This window comes from Dreissena polymorpha, chromosome 10 (genome assembly GCF_020536995.1).
Source record: "Dreissena polymorpha isolate Duluth1 chromosome 10, UMN_Dpol_1.0, whole genome shotgun sequence".
NCBI lineage: Eukaryota > Metazoa > Mollusca > Bivalvia > Myida > Dreissenidae > Dreissena > Dreissena polymorpha.
In genome coordinates, this window is record NC_068364.1 from 77,391,726 (window position 1) to 77,417,429 (window position 25,704).

The 25,704-nt window shown below is 34.2% G+C and overlaps 1 protein-coding gene across 1 annotated transcript in view; it reads left to right on the forward strand.

Annotated features, from left to right (window-relative positions):
• Positions 1-25,400, forward strand: part of LOC127846895 (uncharacterized) — a 179,118-nt gene extending 153,718 nt beyond the window's left edge. The window contains exon 3 of the mRNA XM_052378314.1: positions 25,210-25,400. Within this exon, the coding sequence (XP_052234274.1) occupies positions 25,210-25,250 (41 nt within the window). The 3' untranslated portion in view covers positions 25,251-25,400. The remainder of the gene's footprint in view (positions 1-25,209) is intronic.
• The last annotated feature ends 304 nt before the right edge of the window (positions 25,401-25,704 follow it).

The following is a 25,704-nucleotide window of genomic DNA, read 5'->3' on the forward strand; positions in this document are numbered from 1 at the left end:
CTCATTATGAGATAACAGGGCTTACTGTAACAGATTGTGACAACACTTTTTGCCTAGACAGAATTTTCGTTTACATGATATATTTCTTATACAATATATTTAATTAAAGCGGAAAGTGTTGTCCCTGATTTGCCTGTGCGGATTTCTTTGCTAACCAATATTATACAATGGAGAACACGGGTTTTAAATATTATATTTACTAAGGTTCAAGTTATAGAGCTGTATAGGATGATGAACTTGAAATAGTGATTAATTTCGTTTTATTTATTTTCAATTGGGAATTTAAGGATATCGTTTTGAGAAAAATACATAGTTTTAGGATTGGGAATGGGGTCAATTTTGGACCCGAAATTTGACAAAAAACAACAACACTGTAAACCCACCAAGAACTAAGCACCTCCTCGCAAACAGGCTCTATACAACCAAGGCATTGGATTTAATAGATACATATCTAACAAGACTACACTGCAACGCCGATATATCACGGTTGGTGGGGTCCAAAGATCACGAGCGCAATATATCCGTGGCGCGATATAACTCTAGAAATGTCTAACTTTATTTTATTGCGGTTAATTTGTCAAATTTCGCAATGTTTTAATTTTATATACGGCGCTGCTACATATTTGTAGAGTAATACATGTAATTGCAAACCAATTCTACAATCAACATTTTCATAACTACATACATACCGGTATCTGTAATTATCATGAAAACCAAAATGTAAATTATATTTTTTATGTGCATGTAAAATATCGCTCGCGAATCAGCTAAAAAGAAGAATTCTTGCCATAAAAAAATGTATAAAATACAATTGTGCAGAGATTCGAATTTACCCTTATAAGTAGTCCTAACTAAGAAACTGAAACAGCGTAACGGTAACGATACAGCCTGTTTGAATTTTAGTTTATAAAGAGGAAATGTCAACGTCACATTATTCGCGAGATACCGCGGTACTTTAGTTGAAATTTACAACAAAACTTTCAATGGAAATTAAATTATCTCAATGTTGTACCGGCTACAAAATTATAATTTACAAATAAATACACCCACACCAATTTTCGCGCGCTTTTTATCACGACAAAGAAATTCATGACTAGTACCGAAATTAACGATTTATATACCAGTAAACTGCCAATATTACCTTTGCAATGACACTTGAATTGGTTATTTCTTAAGTGTTAAAAACAACCCCAGCCGTGTGTAAACAACACTATCACTTATCGACTGTTGTTCACACTTCACTGGGTGCCATAGTAAGCCGTGACATCAATTGAACCAATGTTTTGAGCAACTTTCATGATGATTGGGCAAAAATTGTGACTTCTAGAGTGTTTACAAGGTTTCTCTATGGCCAAAGAAGGAACACTACCCCTCCCACTGGCGGCCATGTTTTTCAATGGATCGGAACCACTTTTGAACTCATCCAAGATATCATTAAGACAAACATTTTGACAAAGTTACATTTAGATTGGGCATGAAATGTGACTTCTACAGTGTTTACAAGGTTTTCCTTGTTTTTGACCTAGTGACCTAGTTTTTGACCCGGCACAACCCAGTTTCGAACTCGGTTGAGATTTCATTGGGACAAAGTTTCTGACCAAGTTTCATGAAGATGGGACAAGAAATGTGGCCTCTAGAGTGTTTACGAGCAAATGTTAACAGACGGACGGACGGACATATGATGGACAAAGACCGGTCACAAAAGCTCACCTGAGCAATCAGGTGAGGTAACAAAAAGAAAACAGTAAACATGGACGCACCAAGGCTCTGCTGTTCGAAGTGTTGATGTAGCCAACATTGGAGAAGATGTGGTGTGCTAGGCTGCTGCAATACGTCTTCGTACTTAATTTCTTGAGCGAGTTGTAGTATTTGTTAAAGAAAGGGGTGCCGCCGATTTCCATCGACATTTACTTTAACGATGTTTGTATTGTTGGCTAATAATATTTGCTGAAAAGGAAAACATAACATGGGAGATTAAACAACTTCAAACGTGAGACTGCATAACTTTTAAAGGGGCCGTCCAACAGATTGGTACATTGACAAAAAAAGTTGTTTCAGATTCGCAAATTTTCGTGTTTTTATGATATTTTTGAGGAAATAGTAATACTGACAATTTACCATACTTTTAAATATCCATTATATGCATCTTTTGACGATTTGAAAAGACGAATTAAAAAGCGTCGTTTGACGCAAAACGATTGTATAATTTGGAAAGTTCTGTTGTTGTAGCTATATTTTGGGAAACTACGAGGATTGCTTATATAGGTAAAAATACATCGCTCTAAGCATGCGCATGGATGGTCAAGTGGTCTAGGCGGAAGACTTTTAACTCCAGGACTCCAGGGATCAGTGGTTCGAGCCCTGTTGAGGGTTATTTTTTCCTTTTTTTAAAGTTGTATTCTTGTGTTTTTTTACAGGAGATTTTTAGGTCAAATGTTTAAATTTATCAACATAAAGCATTTAATGACATGCTTTATTCAATAATGCCAAATCTGTTGGATGGCCCCTTTAATAAGAGACTGAGCAATACAACTTTAAATGTGGCACTACAAAACTTAAAACGTGAGAATGTACACCTTTAAAAGTGAACATATACAACTTTACATTTGAGACTATACAACTTTAAATGTGTGACTATACAAATTAAAATGTTACACTGTACACCTTTAAAGGTGAAACAATACAACTTTAAATGTGAGACTACATGTATACAACGTTAAATGTGAGACTTTTTTCAACTTTAAATGTGATACTTTACTATTGTATAGCATATCTTAAGAAACAAATAGATGTGAGTTGAATACTGTAAGTTTATGAGTACTTGATCACACACGTTTGGCTATGGATTAGACACAGATACAGAAAGACAGATGGACGTCTATGGTGAATTGAGTGTACCACATTACAAGTGTATGTGCGTTATTACTTAATTAAAATAACCAAAAACGTAATTAAATTCAATATCAAGCGTACAGAAACGCAAATATAAAGTTGATTACGTTTTTCCCGTAAGAAAATTTTGCGTCACGAAATGCAATCCTTACAAACACGGGACGTCTTTTTTTAGACTGGTTATTTCCCGTACAAAAATATACCGAATAGTTTATACATGTATGTCGTCCTATGAAGAAAAGAAGGCAGTCTTTCCAGCGGTTATCAATCTTAACTGTAATTATTCATACACCCATCCGATTTCTATTTTCATTTTCTTAAAATATCAAAATGGCTTCTCGTGACCGTAGAAAGAGAATCCTCACACAAACAAACACTTTGGACAGGTATTTAGCCAGAATATTGGGGAAACCGAAAGCTTTTGTGCTGCTTTGCTGAACGATCTGTTGCAAGATGTGATCATTTCTCCCGAGAATTTAGTTCGCCCGTTATTATCGGAGATTTTGAACGAGGTTGTTAAACCCAAAAAACACGTTTATGGGGAGTGAACGTGAAAAAACTTTAATAGTGGCGAGACAAACACCCGTGACTGGTGATGGATATGGAAAGTGAAGGTATGAAATGTACATTATGCACAAACATGAAAAGTAAATTTAAACTTACTCATGTTGCTACAAATGTTGATTTATTTTTCACATGCACATAATAATATAGTAATCTTAGTAGATTTTTATTATATTATATATGTCATTCCCTAAATTACCCAATTGAGTTAAAAAACGGGGGTCAAAAACCCAATTAAGCTCAAAACCCGTCTGTAGATCTGCCATAGTCATTAGCACTTTTCTATGGAATTCCATAGAAAATGTTATGGAATTCTACGGAAATCAATGGAAATCCATGGAATTTGATGGAATTCCATCCACTTGCCAATTTTCCATCTGAAGCTGTTATGGAATTCCACGGAATCTCGACTAAAATTCCATGCATTTCCACGGAATGTATGGAAAACACCATGGAAAGTTGGACTTAGCCATTTTTTTCAACGGAAATGGATAATACATTTTCTTGGATGGAAATCAATGGAAAATAACTTAGAAAATTTTCGCTGGTTGTCTGAAATGTATTTGTAGTTTAATACATGTATGAATTTATTTGCATCATGTATTTTGTATTTAAAAGAAAATGCAATAAAGATAATTATAAATTTGTTCTAGAAATTGGAACAGTTCTGGAACTGTTCCATATTTGTGTTCTAAAACGTATGTTCTGGAATTGTTCCAAAACAGTTTTTTTAGAATAAATCGAGAACATTTGTGGAAAATGGCTTAGGACTGAAACTGTTCCAATAATTTCAAGAACCTTTTTAGAACATTTCAAGGACAAAATATGGTCAATTTTTTTTTAAATGTTTTAAAATGTAGTTCTATAACACATCTAGAATGCTTTAAGAACCAGTAAGTTCTACAAAAGTTCTTATGGGGAATAAGAACACATATAGAACACCTTACACTTACAAATAGCCAAATAGACTTCATAGTAGCGACAGCAGCAGTAGTAGTAGTAGTTGTAGATGTAGTAGCTGTATTAGTAGTAGTAGTTGTTGTTGTTGTAGTAGGTGTTGTTGTAGTAATTGATGTAGTAGCAGTAGTGTTTTTTATATCAGAAGAGGTTGTGGTGGTAGTAGTAGTAGTAGAAGTAGTAGCATTAACAGTTTCTGTAGCAATAGTAGTAGCAATAGAAGTAGCAGTAGTAGCAGTTGTTGCTGAAGTAGCAGTTGTTGCTGCTGCTGTTGCTGCTGTTGTTGTTGCTGCTGTTGTTGTTGCTGCTGTTGCTGCTGTTATTGTTGCTGTTGGTGGTGTTGTTGATGCTGTAGTAATTAAAGTAGTAGTTCTGCAGAAGTAGGAGTAGTTGTTACTTTCAAAGCAATTTCTACAAGTTTAAATTCCTTAACCCTGTCCAAGTGGTATACACACTGTTTTTTCTCAATATCAAACTCAGCCAGTCCAGGTTGTCAAATAACAATCTATCTGATAAGCCAAGCATGTGTTTTACATCAGATGTTGGGTATGTTTGCTGGAATCTATTGGTTATAAGATATAACAGCCTTTTCTAATTGGCTGAATTCAAATACAGAAAGTTTACCTGTTAGATTGAAACATGAAACATGGTGGACAATGTACTGGTTTAACTTGTTAAAATAAAGTTAAAGACATTTAACAAACAGAAGAGTTCATTAGTTTTTCCATTAAAAACACTTTCTTAAAAAACTTGTGTATTTATATCATTTGGAAAGTGACATGAAATATTGCTAAAGTGTGATGCATACAGTGTTTGAGCAGTCTGTCTAGGAATAGGACAACAACTGAAGGTTTGTGATTTTTATTATTTCTAAATATTCCTTTTAATTTAATCTTCTTATGACATTATTGTAGACCTTTTTATGTGATATTTGAGGTTTTAGTATGGCAAATATTAGTTTAAAAGCAGCTGTCACCCAAATTTTCACTTAGTGGAGTTTGCAGGTTGAAAAAGGAAGTAATAAGACCTTTGTGGAGAAATTAATAACGTTGAATGTAGTATCGGAATTTTATCATGCAAGGTTATGGAACTGCAGGCTAAGGAAGTTTTTTACTGTGCATGTTGAGCACTCAATGCTCATTAATGGTGTTAATGTTTATTATTATCCCCCGCCATAGGCGGAGGTATATTATTTTGGCGTTGTCTGTTCGTCCTTCCATCCTTCCGTCTGTCCGTCTTTCCATCCGTCCGTAGTCATATCTTGGAAGAGCTTTGGCAGATTTCACTGAAACTTGGTATGAGTATGTATATGGATAAGAGGATGATGCATGCCAAATGGCATTGTACACCATAAGTTAATAACAGAGTTATGGCCCTTTGTATCTTGAAAAAATGCTTTTTGTGTGTCCAAGGCCATATCTTGGAAGTGCTTTGGCGGATTTCATTGAAACTTGGTTCGAGTATATATATGGATAAGAGGATGATGCACGCCAAATGGAATTGTACATCATCTGTTAAAAACGGCGTTAAGGCCCTTTGTATCTTTAAAAAATGCTTGTTTGAGTGTCAAATATAATACTTATGTGTCCAGAAGCATGTTGGCGGGGGATATCAATTCAACGTATTTGCTTGTAAATAAAAGATTAAACCAATGGAATTGGTTTTTAGGTATCTGAGTGTGCATTTTCATACCAATAGAATTACACATCATTCTAATTATAGCAATAATAAATTTGTACTAATCATACCAACAAATTAAGTTATGCTTAGTGCTTTGCGATGTATTCACTTCGTTTTTAGTTCTCTTTCTAAAGACCATTTAACAACTTAATATTTAAAACAATTCATGAATTACGTTCCCTATACATTTTCATTATGTGCTTTAATTACCATTGACCAGTTGATGGAAGATACTGCAGAGTTTGGCAGGGAAATAATCCAACAGCAAAGCGGCTCTTTAAGCGCATTTACCTAGAGGACTTACAGGGCCACAAATTCATGGTAAATATTGTCATGCCCTGGGCTAGATAAGTTATTTAATGTTAACCACCTGAAAGTATTTTGTCTTTTTGGAATTCACTATATTAGTCTAAGTCATTTACACTTTTCTGGATCCTGGGATAACTTTAAAAGTTCTAAGTATTTTTTCATGAAACTTGAAACATGAACAGATGACAATAAGGACATTTTGCACGTCATTTCATGTTGTTTATAATGCAAGAATTCTGGTTGCTATGGCAACAAATATATTTAACAAACTTAAAATAGTGAAGTTTAACAGGTAGGGGACCATATTGCTTTGCAATCTCTTGTTATAGTTTGAATGTAAATAACTCTTTGCTTTAGACATTTTTATGATTTTTTATTCTGTAGAGCACATGTGAGCAGTATACAATGTACCTCATACCAAAAAGGACCCGGAGGCAGTGACTGGTGTTCAATATTCTCAGAAGAAAAGGAAAATGGCAGTGGAAGACTTGGACAAACATTTTTAGCCTCTGTGTTAAGCCTGGCAGTCTGTGGCTGGTAACATGTTTAATTTTGGTTACTTCTTGTAAAAAAAAGACCAGTTATTTATTTTGTGAATTGTATTTTGTGTTTGTTTTTTGTCTTAATTTATTTGTTGTTTTTTTTTTTAATTTAGGAATTTGAAACTTGGATAATTGAATTAAGTCCGTGTTCAACAGTACTGAGCATAGTATAATAAATAACAAATTTACAACAGTTGTTAATTTGTTTTGTATTATTATTAACTATGCTCAGTACTTGAATACTGGCTGTCTGCATGGGAATTTGTTTTCTAGAAAGTTGGTTTCAGACTTAAATATTTGAAGTTAACCTTCGGAACTTTTCTAGAATTGTACTGGAACACATCAACTAGAACTGAACTTCTGTTATCATACTGAAAGTGTTCTAGAATTAATAAGGAACAGTTGTTGAACGTTAAAATTTATGAGAAAAAACTCTAGAACAATTGTACGTGATGTGTGTGTGTGCATGTAATTGTGTGTGTTTATGAACATATGTGAGAAAGGAAGTATACTTGTCATAAGAGAAATGTAAAATTCTACTTCTATGTTTTATATTGTGCCGTTTATAAGTTTTTCTGTTCTCACCTGTATATGCGTGCATGTTTATGGATGTGTTTTGAATGTGTGCATGCATGCCTGTGGTAAAGAGAGTTGGTACTTTATGAAAATGTAAAACCACTCATTTTTGAATATGTACTGTGACTGCATGTGTGTGGTTAATGATTGATGACAGATCTTGTTCTTGCTTAACTTCTATGATGAAACCTTTAGTTACATTCACATTTGTTTTTCAAAATCAATAAAATGCCTTTGATCTATAATCTGTTTTTATTTCTATTTTATTCCAGCTTTTTATTAAATTCCATAGCTTTTCATGGAATTCCACGGCATTCTATGGAATTCCACGGCATTCTATGGAATTCCACGGCATTCCATGGAATTCCACGGCGTTCCATGGAATTCCACGGCGTTCCATGGAATTCCACGGCGTTCCATGGAATTCCACGGCATTCTATGGAATTCCACGGCATTCTATGGAATTCCATGGCATTCTATGGAATTCCACGGCATTATATGGAATGCCACGGAATTCTATGGAATTTCATCCCATATCAAGTTCCCCTTCTGTTTTTTTTTTCACTTTTCCATTGATTGCATGGAATCGGATGGAAAGTTAGTGCCAATACTCCACGGAATTCCATCTTACGATTTCCATAGAATTCCATATGATTCCACGGCAGATCTACAGACGGGTATAACCCGTCTTTAATATATTGCCGAATCTCAGATTTCTGTCGAATTTATTTGCTTTGATCTTTTCGATATCTTATTGTTATTATTATCCTGACAAATCACAAACGCTTGTTAAAAAATTATTTTTTTAAACATTATAGTTGGCATCTCTATTCTTCCAGTATTCTCGCGGTATTTCAATAACGACACCCTACTGTTTATTTGTCAGAATATGTGACGCATTTTCCATTCGCTCTCAGAAAGCATTCTATACATAGATGGTGACGTCACTTTGTTATTGTCAGTAAGACCAGTGTGTACACAATGTTCAGAAAGAAGTTTAACGTGTGATCATGAGCAATATTCTGGCAAGTTGTCGTTGTTATCCACAAGAAACACATTTATTCACAAAATTTAAAGATATTCCGATCTAACTTTTTAGTCTTTTAGCTTTAATTTTTAACGTATTAACACCTCGTCTGCTCGCACTTTACCGAAATCCCCGAATGGTTACATATCACTATAATAAGTTCATGCCTAAAACCACAAAATCCGATACCGTTGGATGTTCGTAACACAATCTTACGTAAAAAATCTCCCAGATTCGAAATCAATAAAAAAGAAGACATTTATACATTTTCTGCATTATTGATCAAATTTTAAGATATTTGTTGGTTTTCCGTTTTTAGAAGCTGTTCTGCGAAGGCAAGAGCTGGGCATCATACAAGCCATTCTATCCAGCAAAACTGACAGTTTCCTGAACTATCAAATTTCCAAGCTATACACACAGTTATTATCTGTGATCTTTATTGGTTCTGTTTGTTTACTTGGATGGAACATGTGTGAACTTTTATAGAACTTTGAAAAGTCTATATATGTCTATCTATAAACAAAAATCAGCTATTGTATAATAAGATCAGATGTGCAAACAATGTCAAAGGGTTGTTAAATTAACAAATTGAAGGCAATTATGCTGAAAAAATATGAGAGTTCCCATGCAAATTTTGTCTGTATATCAACAAGTGTCTGCCGATAATTGTCAAACTAGTAATACAAAACTTACCACAAGTATGTAAAAGCACTAAGTACCTGTGATCATTTTTAGTAAGATAGTGTAATTCTAAACAGTAGCAAATAGCTTGTTTAGTAAATGCATAATGCAATTAATATAATTTCCGTTCTATTGTGTAATTAATAAATTGGTTGTTACTTGTTAATCCATGATAAATGTTTTATGGCTAGTACAAAACCAGCAATGTTAATTTTGTAAAAGGTAATACAATAACACCACTTTGTAATTTCATATACGTAAATATTCTTGAAATGTAGGTTGATGACAGTGTTTTAGTTTTACTTATTTTGAAACTATTATTTTATGTGCAAATAAATGATGTGAAGTGTTTTGTATCTCCACACAATACCACATACCTTTTTATATATGTACTGTGTTATGTGTTATTTGAATGTTTAAATAAAAAAATATGGATGATATAACATGATGCATTCTAATATTTGCATTCAAATTGTGACTATAGACAGAGCTCCAGATAAGGGCCGTACAGCCGTAAATACGTCGAAAGTCTACAAGAAGTACTAGGTAGAACAAGAAATGTACTTTGACGTACAATTTTCACCGACCCTTAAGTGTTAGCCAATCAGAAGACACCTTACGTCTGTTGCTTTTAGAGATATTTGACATTGAACATTATTATTATTATTTATACTGAATTATGCGACTATCGACCGCTTACTCATAGATATTGTGCATATTTATTAAACATTATTATTATTATAATTAATACCAAATTATGCGACTATCGACCGCTAACTCATAGATATTGTGCGTATTTATTGACCTGGCGTGGCGGAATTAACCTCTGACTTATGCAAGTTATGGTTATCACAAAATACGACCAACGGGGAGGTTATAATACATTATTTATCCCGTTAATGCTTTGTAACTGTTTGGTTACCGTTGGGAATTTCCTACACAGTAATGCGCTGGACGGTCGTGATACTCCGCCCCGCATGATCAATAAATACTCACAATATGCTGAATAATTTTAATTTTAAAAAGGTAACAATTGAATCTTCTTCAAATTTGTATATAATCTATTTCAATGCATTAAATACTTAAAACTTCTATTTGTTGTTTTTTTGCCATTCTTATATTTTTTATTCATTTTTTCCTCAATTAAAAAAGTGATTTTAAACATTTATTATGAATAAATCTGAAGGAAAAGCGGCTCAAGAGACTAGTGTTTTGATTGGCTGTTCAGAAAATGTGTACGTAGAAGTACAAACATGTATGTCGAAGTACAAATTGTACTTTGACGTACAAATATATACTTTGAAGTGTATTTTATATTTATGTCGACGTACAATTATTGTACTTTGCCGTACATTTCTCTTTTCAACTTGTAGGTCTTCTTGACTCAACCCAAATGGTACGCCATAGTATGTCTTTAGGGTTATCTAAAGAATGCTCCCACTAAAGGGTTCAATACAGACACCTCCCAGTGACTAAGCCAGTTAGCAGACACCCCATCCACTAAACCACAGACACCGAACCAGCTATAAATTCTGTGGCTAGAAAAAAAATAAATTAAGATGCTAGATCTTTAAGCTTGGAACATGTATCACGTTTTAAGATTGATTTTTTTGGATGCATTACTAAATTATTGCAACAATTATAATATTTTGAACACAATCATTTCCATGTATTTATTAAAAATACATGGTTATCAAAAAAAACTTTAAAAGCTTTTGCCCGTAAATTAGGTAGCACCTATAATCATATTATGAATTTGATGCCATTAAAGCTTCCGACATGAATGTCGGAACGATGCTATTGCAAAAAAACGTTAAACGATATGAGGTCGATGTAAATCGACCTCATATTTATAGGAGTAATTTTTAATACGGGCAAAAGCCCGCAAAGCGGAGCACATAGGCACTTCGACAAACGCTATATGACACGTAGATGCATTCCTCGTGAAATAATACGGCATGGCAGTAATTATTAAGAAGCGAATCATACTCTATGTTATTGTATTATGACTTATTACGATCAAAATACGTCTGTTTGCCTCCCTGTGTGACACTTCCTGTTTCCCATAATGCATTGCAAATTGAAAATTGCTCTAGATGTTGTTAACAAAATCTTAAAAAAGATAACCCGTCTAAATTATTTGCGTACTTCCGGTTTACAAAACCGAATAAGATTAGTTTCGAATTAACTTCTTCAATTAAAAACCAATATTCTATAGTTAATATTATCCCTTTACATAAATAAACAATTGTTTAAAAGTTTAATTTGTTCACAACATGAACGGCCGCGTTTCTTTCGTCGACAACTATACATGTCTGTGTGACGTCACTGCTTTCATCGATACGTCATTAAGAAGTAAAAATTGAAACTGACATACTCTGGTGGATGTTTACATTGTTGAAATTTAATAAATAAATGGAATGCACTCGATTGGTAAGTCATTATTCAATTAAAATATTGCGTTTGGTTACATGTCATAAACATCAATCTATATACATTTTATATTGCTAAAGATTACCTTTGATAACATGGGAACTGTTTTCGGCACATACAAAAATTCGCCGATTTTAAATTTAAGGTCATTATTATTCAGTCAAACTAATGGAACATAAAAGTTATCATTTTATTAAGTTTTGGAGTTATTTCTTGAGTATATTCTACGTGATTATTCTCAAGACCCTTTCTTTTGTGATGTATTAAGTAACGTTGTGATTGTAAACAATATTGCATCTCCGACTCATACTCGATCATTTTCGTACCAAACTGTTTCAAACTTTAAAAAATCAAACTGTGCTTACATACACATTGGAAATAGACTAATTCATATAGATTCTTTTTGATTTTCTTTTAGAAGCTGCATTGTCAAATGCTGGACTTCACACATTCCATGCAGCATTCTGCTGGGCAAAACTGACTGCATGCTTTGTACTCAACAACGAAGCAATTCTGGACCTATAAAGCTTGACCGGGACTGAAACATTAGCAATTGTGACTCTGTAATGTTCAACCTTAGTGGACTGTAAAGAAACTGCAGTTATTGTGAAGAGACACTGTATGTCTGTAAGCAAAAAGAATATACAGCACAACAAATATCAGGTGTGAAAACAATGTGAAAAAATAGTGAAATTAACAATTTGCAATCAGGCATGTCAAATGAATTGTTGATATTAAAAATGATAGTTCCCAGGCAGCTCTAGATGTTTGTTTCTGTATTTCTGTTACTAGAATTTATTCATTAAATGTATGCATCAATTAAAAAGCACACTCTGTTTAGAGACCATTGTGTTGTCTCATTGTGTGATGATGACTTTGAGTAATACATTGTACATTAAACAATATCTACTAAGTTGTTTTTAAGTATCAGATTTCTTGTTTATTATATAAATGAATGTTAATATTTACTTAAATATAAATGTGCATAATGCAGTGCCAGTAGCACACTTTGCAATATTTTTATTACAAAAGAGTGTGTTGTACACTTGAACTTATACCTATAATTAATAATCCTTGCCTAAAAATTCATTTGACACACCTGAGACCATGTTGTGTATTACCATTATTATTTTGCACATTATGCTGACACTTTGAAAAAATTGCAAATAAGCGAAAATCAGACGTTTAGTCTTGTCAACTGTCTCTGATTACCACTGATTACTTACTTTTGAATACTTACTTTTGAAGACCATATAAGAAGCGAAAGTGTAGGATACGGTATTCATTTTATTTGATGACTGCTTGTTATTATTTTTTCATAGAAGGCATACTGGATGAGTGGAGTATTTCTTTTGGTTCTACATCTTTGATGAAGTCAACTCATTGACATTTAGTGCCATGACTGAGCGTGTTTTTTAACTAACAAACACGTGGTAGGAACTTACGGAATATATGCAAACTCATAACAGTGTGTCTAATACTATATGTGTTGAGTGCACAGAAACAAGGGCGAGAAGATAAGGGTATAAATGAACATACTGAATGTGTTATTTTGTTAATGAGCTTGAACATACAAAAACTTGACTTTAATCAATTGGGATGTACATGCAGTTGAATAATCGGGTTGTTATTTTATAATCATATTCATGTGAAAACTGCCTCATTCACATGCAATACGCAGCTGCTGTCTATATGTTTAATGCCACATTCCATTATGACTGAGTATCTTTACTTTCAAAACATGAAAATGAATTAAATGAAATGAAAATAAAAAAAATAATGTAATTAAATTCAGGTGAAAAATATTGGATTATATTTTATTTAAATATGGTTTGGTAAATTATTTACTGGTAAAACAATTCTTGTTGATAACAGTAAATTCGTGATAATAAGTATGTTGTTGTTTATTTTTTGTCTCACACATAAAGTGACAGGTACACTCATATATTTAGCGTTAAGCTTATAATGTGGGTCTTCATCATAAACCTAAATTTTTGCTACTAATTTATTTTCTCCTTAGCACCAACCTAGTAATGTTCAATCTGTGTATGCCATAAGCGATAGTTTTTACCAACTGTTAATTCCTGAGGATTCAGAAAAATACAATAAGTTTACCACATTTCATGACATAAGCTCTAACAGTGCGGAAGATATGCAAAGAGTATTGTGTCCAAAGCCAAAGGTGATATTTCTGGTCTGTGTAATTTTGCGCAGTGAATGAGGTCTTTGCACTTCTTTCAAGATAGACGCAAACACTCCCGCAAGCATTGTTGCATTTATATATTTATTAATATTAATTAAGTACAAAAAGTTTTTCATTTACATATGCAGGGGATACATTTACGAGGTTAATGATTTACACATGGGACCAAAATAATGAAGTACGGCACCTTTCTTTTTTATGCTTAAGTTAAATAAAATCGTTTTAGAAATAATCTTGCCCTAAAACATAAATGGCATCCCTGCATATGGAAAACATCAATAAAACACAGTTTCGCGAGATTTTTATTTTATTTTTTTAAATTCTAACATTGTTTTTAAAAAATGGAAACAAAAAATGAAATACATGTTTAAGAGTTTGAAAACAGTACAAGGGGTTACTATACAAAAAGTAGTGCTGCAACAATACGCCAAAAACCGTATTGCAATATATTGTCAGTTAAAAAACCCGTATTGCAATATATCGCAATATATTGCTAACTTGTACCAAAATTATAACTTGCCAATTATCCGATAATCCCGAATATTCCAGTTTTAAAGCAAATTTTGGTAAATATTTACTATATGCCGGTAAATATGCTCAAGAATAACAAGACACACAATCATTCGCAACTTTTCTTATATATCAAATACATTTTGGCATTTGTTACTATTTAAAGATGTGATGAAATAACGTCCACCCCAGGCATTTTTTTTCCACTGAACACGCGTAATTCACCTGACGTGATGTTCCCATTTTTATACAACACAAAATACACCCATACTTTCCATGCGATGTCCTACATGTCTGTATCATTTTCGCGCGCTCTTTATTGAGACAAAGGATAAAGCACTTTTTATTTGACGCTATATTTTTTTGTTGTCACATTAGCATTAAAATTTTGAAGCGTATTTCCGAAATTTGGATTACAAATTTAAAAATGCTCAATTTAGAATCGAACGAAACATTTACAGCTGTGCGCAATTAATTCAACGATAATCTGTTCAAAAGCATCGAACGAATGCTCCGATGTAACAACGTTACTCCGTATAATATACTTTTCAGAATGCTATTTTAACGAAACAAAAAATTACACTGCTTATTTTGTTTACCTTGTTATCATTATTTTGGATGGCTTTTCTGGATGAAATGTGAATTAATTTTTGTAAAAATTGTGTACCGGTAAGATGAAAATCGTATCGCAATACAATATGCAGATTGCGTATTGCGATATATACCGATATACCGGTATATTGTTGCAGCACTAACAAAAAGCATAGCTTCATAAACTTGTTTAAGATTTAAACAAATTATATTTTATTGTTTTGCTAAATTACATATTGTTTTGTAAAGAAATTGAATGTTTTGTTGCATGATAATGTGCAGACTGCAGACATATATTACCCGTGTTATCTTTATCAAACATTAAATAAGCTTTTGCACGTAAATTAGGTAGCACATATTATCATATTAAGAATCCTTCATCCGTATAGAATATATTTGTAAACAGTATTTACTGTATCAATCCTCATTTGATTGATGTGTAATATCTAATGGTACATGTTATTTGTGTCGTATCTATCTGGAAAACAATGCCGCCCGTTTCATTATGGGTCTCTATGGCAGCATTGGCATTTGAGTTAGTGTAAAATAACCTCAAACATAAATTGAACGTATACGAAGCCGTCAGTCAATTGAACGCGTATTTGTGTACCGAAGCAACCCACTAGTAGTTTTATCAATAAGAAAAGTAAGAGAATGTTACCTTTTCATCTGAAAACTGTTTATTTTCGTGTTAGATTGGTAGACGATTTCCCGCAAAAGGTTATAAATCTAACCTCCTTTTGAAGAACGTTGCTTACATCTTTAACAAGTAATAATATTTAAGTCGAGATGGCAAGTTGGGTCGGTCTCAACTGAAATGAGATTTAAGGGATCTTTTCACAGATTTTGGCATGCATTAAAGTTCACCATTAAATGCTTTATATTGATCAATTTAAACATTGGATCTAAAAAGCTGCAATAAAAAACTAGAATAATAATAAAAAAAAGAAACCATCAACAGGGCTCGAACCACTGACACCAGGAGTAAAAGTCTAAGGCTTAGACCACACGGGCATCCGTGCTCATAAAATGAATGATGTATTTTATACTTCATATAGGTTACAATACACTAAATGATCGCTTCATGTAGGGCTGTACTCTCTAAAAAAATATCATAGTTGACAGGAAGGCATGTTTTACACTTTTTACCATTATTCGGGTGTTATCTTGCGGAGATAATGGTAGGGCATGAATAGGTGTTCACTACTGAATCCCTGAAATATGATACACTTGAAGACTATAGTAAACCATTGCACTAGAAAAGGTTACATTCCACTAAGAAACGGCCGAAAAAAAAAGTTGCAAAAACAGTCGATTTTGATTTGTGTCAAGTTCTTTCTTGCATTGTACATGACATATCTTTTTTATTGCATAAATCGATTCCGCTTAGAATGGCCTTTAAGAAAAGGTATGGTTATGGGGGTCTCTATGTGCAAAATGTTGCATTTATTTTCGCTCAAAGTTGTCGCTTTTACATTGAATTATATAGGAAAACTATTTAGTGTATTATGACCTATAGCAATCCTCGTAGTGTCACACAATACAACGACAACAACAGAACTATCCAAATTAGTAAATCGTTTCGCGTTGCAACGCTTTATTATTTTCAGGTTTGTAAATCGTCAAAAGATGCAAATATTGGATTTTTAGAGCATGTTAAATGTTCAGTATTACCGTTTCCTCACAAATATCATAACTACAACGAACATTTGCGTATCTGAAACCATTTTTTGTAATTTGTCAAATTACCAAAACGTGAAAAGGCCCCTTAATATTATAATACATGTATAGGTATGTTTAATTAAATGGTGACTGCAAAATTGCGAACCATCTGTTCTTTTTTCTGGGTAGGTTTTATTACGCCACATTTGTCGTGTATTTACATCGTCGATACTCACGTTCGGTGATACCTGCTATTCATCTTGAAATCGGTGTATGTTGAATTTTGCCTCGCTCTGAAAAAACTGGTCTTGATTCAAGTGCGTAAAGCGACGTCCCAGATTAGCCTGTGCAGTCGGTTTGTGATTAGCCTGTGCGGGATTATCTAGAACGAAACTTTACGCACATGCATTAAGCCCCGTTTACCCATAGCGCGGCGCAATTCTAATGGCCGTTTTCAAAAAAGTTTGGGACGTGCGGAATACGCAACATACCGATTTAATGCAACGGCATTATGAGGTAAGTCTACAAAGGATATATGCTACAAGCACACATCTATACAAAATCCAGATATATTTTCCGATTTGCTATGCGGTTTGTTGGCATTTTGTTCGGTTAACATTTTCTTGTTCAAAGTTTATGTTTAGTGTGTTTACGATCTGATGCTTTATGTAGAATCTAATCGGATTCTTAATACACACAAAAATAAAACATACAAAACTGGGACAACTGGACATAATGCACGTGCTTCCAGCACGTGGGCTAGGTGTGGTTCCATTTTTTTGCACGTGGAAATGTTGAAACGCAATTTAATTCTATTTTTATTTAAATTTAATTATTTTAGGAGGGTTCTTACATAAGGAAAACATAAAATTAATTTACAAAACAATAAAGCTCGTATGAATATTCAGGAGCGCAATCGCGCACTTTGTATTTTACAGACTACCTTTCTCACTTGTTAAAGCGTCTGATCGTCACGGATGAATGATTTTATCGTTAGCTTGCACATATTGTAGTCAAATGATCACATGTGAAATTTCAAATAAATATATTCAGTTATTCACTCATTACTGAGCTATGTTAGTTTTAAAAAGTATTGCGTTAGGAAAATCAACAATTGTTGTAAATGGCGATATACATGTTATTCCGATTTAATTTCAATATCATAATTCTAGGTAAATTTTTGCACGAGGAAAACATAACAGTAATGAAAGAAAAACAATATGGCTCGTATGGATATTCAGGAGCGAAACTGTTCAATCGGCATGTTGCAAGCCGGTCAATTATTATGACGTGTAAGTTTATGCGTTTTACTTTTCACATTGTTATTATTTAACGTTGTACGAGTTTGCGAATTTGATCTTTGAAGTAACGTTTTAAATTTGGTAAGTTTTATTTATTTTTTTTCAATTTCAATTTAATTTTCAGGTATTATCAGATATGTGTAGAATTATCCATGGTCGAAATTTCAACACAAGCCGTTCAAAAATAAGGGAGCTATATTGATATGATAAAGTGATGTATTAGAAAAGTCTAAAAGTGTACTCGAAGGTTGTTGATAGAAACAGGTTGCCTTTATTGTGTGTGTGTTTTCACTGAATATAAATATATGACCAGCACTCTAGGAAAACGGCCCTTAATGCATGTGCGTAAAGTGTTGTCCCAGATAAGACTGTCAGCACTAGCTAATTAGACACAACACCTTCCGCTTAAACTGGATTTTCATTTTTTAACGAAAACTTGCATAACAGCGGAAAGAGTCGTCCCTGATTAGCCTGTGAAGTCCACATCTGGGATTACACTATACGCAGCATATTCATTAGTCCCCATTTTCAAAGAGTGCGCCTCATTTTTTTCACCTAGCTCGATTTTGTTCACATAAAAAATGCTATACTTCATTGTAAATCAAATAATAACATATGCATGTCAGAATAGATCGTCATCGCAAAGTATTGTTACGTTACACAATGATATAATGTAGACACGGAACCATTTAAGAAATTTGGAATGTTTACAACTAATCATTAATAAAATAGATGACTAATTAATATATTTAGTCCAAAAGTCTTCCGATCATAGTTTTTGCTTGTACATGTAATTGTATTATCCGAAAATATGTAAACATTTTGCCATGAAATGCGAGAATACAATTTAATATATAGCCACGAATTGCTAGAATACAGGTTACATTATTTGAATGAAGGATTATCGTATTGATGTTTACTGTTATTAAACGTGTCTACTACCAAAATTTATTTTTATAATTATTTGTTATATGCTTAAATTTTTACAATAATAACGGGAATATTTATTTAAAAAAATACATTCATCAGGAATCAAACTTTGTTCTGGTGAGGTAAATCAATCGCACAGGGCGATTCAGAGGCCTAAAAGTCACCACTAAAATTTCACATTCTACACGCTGTCATTGAAACGCCGGGAGGTCACTCGTTCGCTCCCTTCTGTTGGAGCGTTCTGTCTTCATCTCCCAAAGACACCGAGTGAAACCTGGAAACGGACTCGAGAGCGTTTCGATTAGCCTGGGGCAGTTTACGCAATCGAGCTAAAATAAATATGTTTAAACTAAACGCTGTCAGTAATGCAGAATGTATTGTTCTTAAAATTATCGACGAAAAGAGTTACAAATGCTTCATCATTTTATTTATTGTTATTGACTACTATCCATATACGAAGCGATGTCTAGAGTGAAATATATCTACATTTATTTGAATCTATGACTTTCTTTTAGTTATGAAAAAACGTTTTTGGTTTTTAAAAATGCGGTTCCGTTACCAAGGTAATGCCGACATCGAGCCAGGCGCTCATACTTAAGAAAGGCGTACTGACGGAGGATGAAGTGCGACCGACGTCGTCGGGACATTGGCCGGGATCTCAGTGCTCTGTGCCGACAGGTGTGAGGTAATAATGAAAGTGATTCTGATGATGATGCGGATAATGATGGAGATAGTGTTGATGGTGTTGGCTTTGGTGGTGGTGATGATGATGATAATGATGATGATGATTATGATTAACGAAATACTACCTCTACTTCAACAACAACAAATACTATCACTATTACTACCGCTGCCGCTGCCGATGCCGTTACCACTACAATCACCACCACCACTATTACCTCTGCCACTGCTACTTCTAATGCTAATGCTACTATTTCTGCTACTGCTACTGCTAATGCTAATGCTACTGTTTCTGCTTCTGCTGCTACTACTACTACTACTACTACTACTACTACTACTACTACTACTACTACTACTACTACTACTACTACTACAACAACTACTACTACTACTACTACTACTACTACTACAAGTACTACTACTACTACTACTACTACTACTACTACTACTACTACTACTACTACTACTACTACTACTACTACAACTTCCTGCTACTACTATTACAACAGCAACAACAACAACAACAACTACTACTACTACTACTACTACTTCTTCTACTGCTGCTGCTACTACTACTACTACTACTACAACAACAACTACTACTACTACTACTACTTCTACTACTACAACAACAACAACAACTACTTCTACTACTACTACTACTACTACTACTACTACTATTCCTACTACTACTACTACTACTACTATTCCTACTACTACTACTACTACTACTACTACGTACTACTACTACTACTACTACTACTACTACTACTACTACTACTACTACAACTACTGCTACTACTATACTACTACTACTACTACTACTACTAACACTACTACTACTACTACTTCTACTACTACTACTACTACTACTACTACTACTACTACTACTACTACTACTATTACTACTACTACTACTACTACTACTACTACTACTACTACTACTTCTACTACTACTACTACTACTTCTACTACTACTACTACTTCTACTACTACTACCACTACTACTACTACTGCTACTTCTACTACTACTACTACTACTACTACTACTACTACTACTACTACTACTACTACTACTACTACTACTACTACTATTACTACTACTACTACTACTACTACTACTACTACTACTACTATTACTACTACTATTACTACTACTACTACTACTACTACTACTACTACTACTACTACTACTATTAATACTACTACTACTACTACTTCTACTACTACTACTACTACTACTACTAACACTACTACTACTACTACTTTTACTACTACTACTACTACTACTATAACTTCTGCTACCACAACAACAACAACAGTAACATCAACTACTTCTTTTACTATTACTACTGCTACTGCTGCTTTTGCTGCTGCTGTTTTATTTGCATGCTGCTGTTGCTATGTTTATAAATCGGGTCCCCTATGCGCGTTACGTACTAATAACAACTACTAACAACTTAAATACTATATCCAGTGTTATATTGTATCAGTTTAATGTCAGTATAATAACACTCAATCTGCGCTTGTATTTTAATATGTTAATGTTTTTCGTTCCAAGATCAGGTCGCCAGTACGCGTTCCGTACCCCGGTCCACTGCAGCATCGTGACCGTCTACAACTTTGGGCAGGGGCCGGTGGGCGGGGGAGAGAAATGCCGGACCCCGACGCTATACACGCCCTTGGGCGCGAGTCTGCGCAGCTCTTCAAGCATCAACCGCTACTGAGGGGTTACACCAGCATCCTCGCATTCGACCCAGACTCGAAATCTTATCAGGTAACCGAACAACGAAGTGTGCCCGACTCGCAATTTGATAATGACGTCATCATGTTGACGTCATATAGTTGTTATTTCAACGAAATTCCAAAGTTAACTTTTGTTCAAATTTAAAACAAATCGACGAATATGCATAAAATTAAAAAGAAAAGCAATGATGTTCAGCTATACTGAAAACAGATGTTAACATGGTATTATTTTTATATACACATCTAATTTTGGGAGGAAAGGGGAGGGCACAACAAGATTATGACGAGCCTAAGTCTCGGAGACGGAAAGCTGATATTTATGTTTATGCATAAAAATCGATCCCAGCTAAGCTTGTGCAGTCCGCAGCTAATCAGTGACTAAACTTTCCGCTTTTTTGGATTTTATCGTTAAAACGAATTCTCTTCTGCACGAAAATTAAATTTATGCGGAGAGTGACGTCCCTATTAGCCTTTGCGGACTGCACAGGCTTATCTGAAATGGCATTTTACGCACATGCATTAATCCTAGAATGAGGCCTTAACACGTTTCGGTAAATTGACAAATTAAAACAAAATACTTCAGATTCGCAAATGTTCGTTGTAGTTATGATATTTGTGCGGAAACATTAATACTGAACATTTACCATGCTTTAAAATATCCATTATATGCATTGTTTGACGTTTTATAAACCTGAAAATTATAAAGCGTTGCAACGTGAAACATAGAGAATACTAGGTTAGCGTTGAACACAGAGAAGTTTATGTTGCGAGGCTTAGAACGCCGGAAGCGCGAGCCTTGGCGAGCGCTTTCGGTGTTCGAGCCGAGCAACATAAACTTCTCTGTATTCAACGCTAATCCTAGTATTCTATTTATCACATTTGATTTTTTCAACGTGACATTTAACATAAATAGATCAAATAACCTTAACAATAATTTTAATTCAGTCATAAAAGCGCTTAAAATCTAACAAATGTAACCATGCGCATAGCTGAAATAATTCGCGTTCAGAATAAATCTGAACGCTGAAACTCCGGTCTGCAAAAACCATAACGAAAAATAAATACAATACTATTATATCAATATGCTTAAAATTGCAAAATAACATTACCAACTCATCAAGTTTTAGTTAATTAGTCCATTTTTACCTCAAATATCGTCGATTTGAAGTTAAAAGGCATAATTTGTTTCAGTTCAACTTCTGCTTAAATCGCAATACAATCACTGACCTCTCGCCATGTTATGAAATATTTAAATAAACCAATCAGAAGAAGGCATTACGGTGTAATAGGCTGCGTTATCGATTAAAATCTACCTGCCGTATACAGCGGGCACAGCGATTGGAATTGAAAATGTGAGTAGTGTGTTGATTTAAATTGGTCAGGCGTGCAAAATTGAAAGAGTTATTACATAATTCTTACGGAACATTATTGAGAAATGAATTATCTACACAGGTATGTAAATATTATTGCAATCCGTTGATATTAACTGTCTGATATCGGGGCTTGAATGTTGCGCACCAAATTCCTTGCGCATCAATATAGACAAAGAAGGAAAACTCTCGCTATTAAAAAGATAGAGTGGACTATTGACGCCAAGAGTCTGCCAAAGCAAAAATCATCAAAAGACTCTTAGGCGGCAATTTATATTGACTACCATGCGCAGTGATATACATGTATTTGTTCTGGTACGCAAAATAGTCTTTAAAAAATTCACACAAACTGTAAAACAAGTAAAAATATCACCATATGCCTACATTCAATTTTACGCAGTAGGCTATGCGAATTTTAACACATTACGACCGCGAAAAAAAGATTTTACTTCACAATAATTCATTTTATTTTCGAAAGAAAATGATCAAAATCCAATATGGCGGCGATTGCTCCTGACAAAATGCTGTCGATGTCAACATACATGTACACCATCGACGACCTAGTTCTGGCTACCATAACTTTAAATGTCGCTTTTTATGATTTTTGACTGGCGCGACTTTGTACAGGTCTGTCAATACTAAATAAACTGTACGCTGAAGTTTCTTTAGCTATCGAAGACCTTGGCAATTTTTACGAGTAAACAGATAATTGCAGCGACTGACACTTTATTTGACAAAATATACAGGGCAAAACGTTTTCCGACTTCGGACGACGAATTTAAGGACGCGCAGAGCGTGTTTTTTATATAATGTTATGGGTATGCCGTGTGTGATCCGATGCATCAATGGCGCCCATGTTAAAATCATTTCCCCGAGAACAGGGTCAGGGAACGACAAAAGTACAAACAAAAATCAAAACACGTAAGAACTAGTATCTTACCTTTAATTATCCTTTAAAATCCATCTAATAATCCATTTAACTGAAATATTGACGATTTTGCATCTAGGGTCTTTAATAATTATTTTAGCATAGTTAAATAAAGACCCTTATGCCATTCTATCACATTATTCAAATGAGTTTATGAACGCGATAAACTTTCTTCTTCGTCACACGCTACGTCATGTACTCTACATTACTGCTGGTCAAATGAACCGGAGCAGTTTATCTAATAATAGCCGTTGGTAAACTCGGTTGCATTTGCAGATTTCTGCATACAAACATAATTATGTTTAAACTTGCACAATGTTTTATTTATCTATGGTAAATGCCTTTATTGTACGAGAAAATAATTTAATATATAAATACACAAAGAATGGAAAACATTCCAGTACACAACAGATAAATTAGTAGAAAATTACCGTGTACAAAATGGGACGTTCCCAATTCCAGTGTGGTGCTATTTTTACCATCTTATACTTTACACAGCTCTAGGCCTATGCCTAACGTGAATTCAATAGGAAAGCAAACATAGCAGATTATTCATGAACTGTGCGATATGTGTAGGCCTATGGCTTGTTGTACATTCTTAAATATTTAGATGTCAAAAGTATATGCTTTGGTTATAAACAATGCACATAACACGAAATTAGGAAAATGTGATCAATTGACAATTCAGATATGTCGACATACAGTACATGTAGAAAACATGTGAAATAAGTCGCGTTTATAATAAATCGTCAAAAAAATGGGGAAAATGACGAATTAAGTATGTCATTTTATGACGCCATCAATCAGCTGATTCATTATACGGATGGCGAAAAATTATGTCATATGACTAGATTTAAAGGTTGAAGCTCGTATAATTTTGTATCTAAAGAAACTTCAACGTACAGTTCATATAGTAATGACAGACCTGTACGCGCCAGTCAAAAATCATAAAAAGCGACATTTAAAGTTATGGTAGCCAGAACCAATAATGTTGAAGCTTAAGTTTTGTCGACTTTGTTATAAATAAAAAAATAACAAAACAAAAATCGTGTAATTTCATATTTTATTTCAACATTTCTTTTGGTGAATATGTCATATATATGTTTTTCTGCAAAATATGCACATTTTCTTGTAATGGGTGAACTTAAAATTCGATCAATGAACCAAACAATATCGACCTAATTTTAGCGCATATCGCATGACGTCATTTAAAAAGTAGTCCGTGCACGCGACAGGTATATTCCACAGTGTTGAATACAAGCAAGTATATTCCACAACGTGTTATACCGTCAATGTCGCGGTGAAAATGGGATAAAATTGAATAGTTTGTTGGGGTCGTTATATTTTGTGATACAACGAGGATTCACTACCCAATGTATGAGCGCGAATGGCCGAATTGTCTATGCGATAGCATTTTACGCCGGGGACCAGTGTTGCGAGCCCAGTTGGGGGTTACTTTTTTCTTTCTTTAATTTTATTATGTTCTTTTACTGGAGCTTTTTAGATCCAATGTATACATTTAGCAATATAAAGCATTTAATGACAAACGTCATAACATGCCAAAAATCTGTGAAAAGGCCCCTTTAACACTCTTACCTTACTAAAGCACAATTTCTATTCTCAAAGTGGCGTGCGCAGGGCGGGTCTGGTTCCTCCATGGAAGTTGATAAAGTGGACAGCCGGCCCACTTCCGGTCGGTGTCGGCCCTTTACCGCCGGGCCAGACAGATCGTTCATCTCTGCAAATGTAAATGGTCGGTAATTGAATACAGCCCGTCTTATAGAACATCATACGATACATATTTTAGCCCTGGGAAAACCGGCCTTAATGCATGTGCGTTAAGTGTCGTCCCATATTAGCCTGTGCAGTTCGCTGGAGGTTCGCTAATTATTTTACTGTCTTTAAACAAAACATTCCGTTCAATCAGAAAGTGTCATCCCAGATTAGCCTGCTCGAACTGTACATGCTTATCTTGGACGACACTTGAATTTACGCGCACAAAAGCCCCTTTTTTCCGAGCGGGTTTTATCTTTAGTTACGGTGCAATTTTTGATGAAGTACAATAACACGTCTTAACCTCTTTTATAACTTTTCTTTCAATAATTCTATTAAATTCCTATC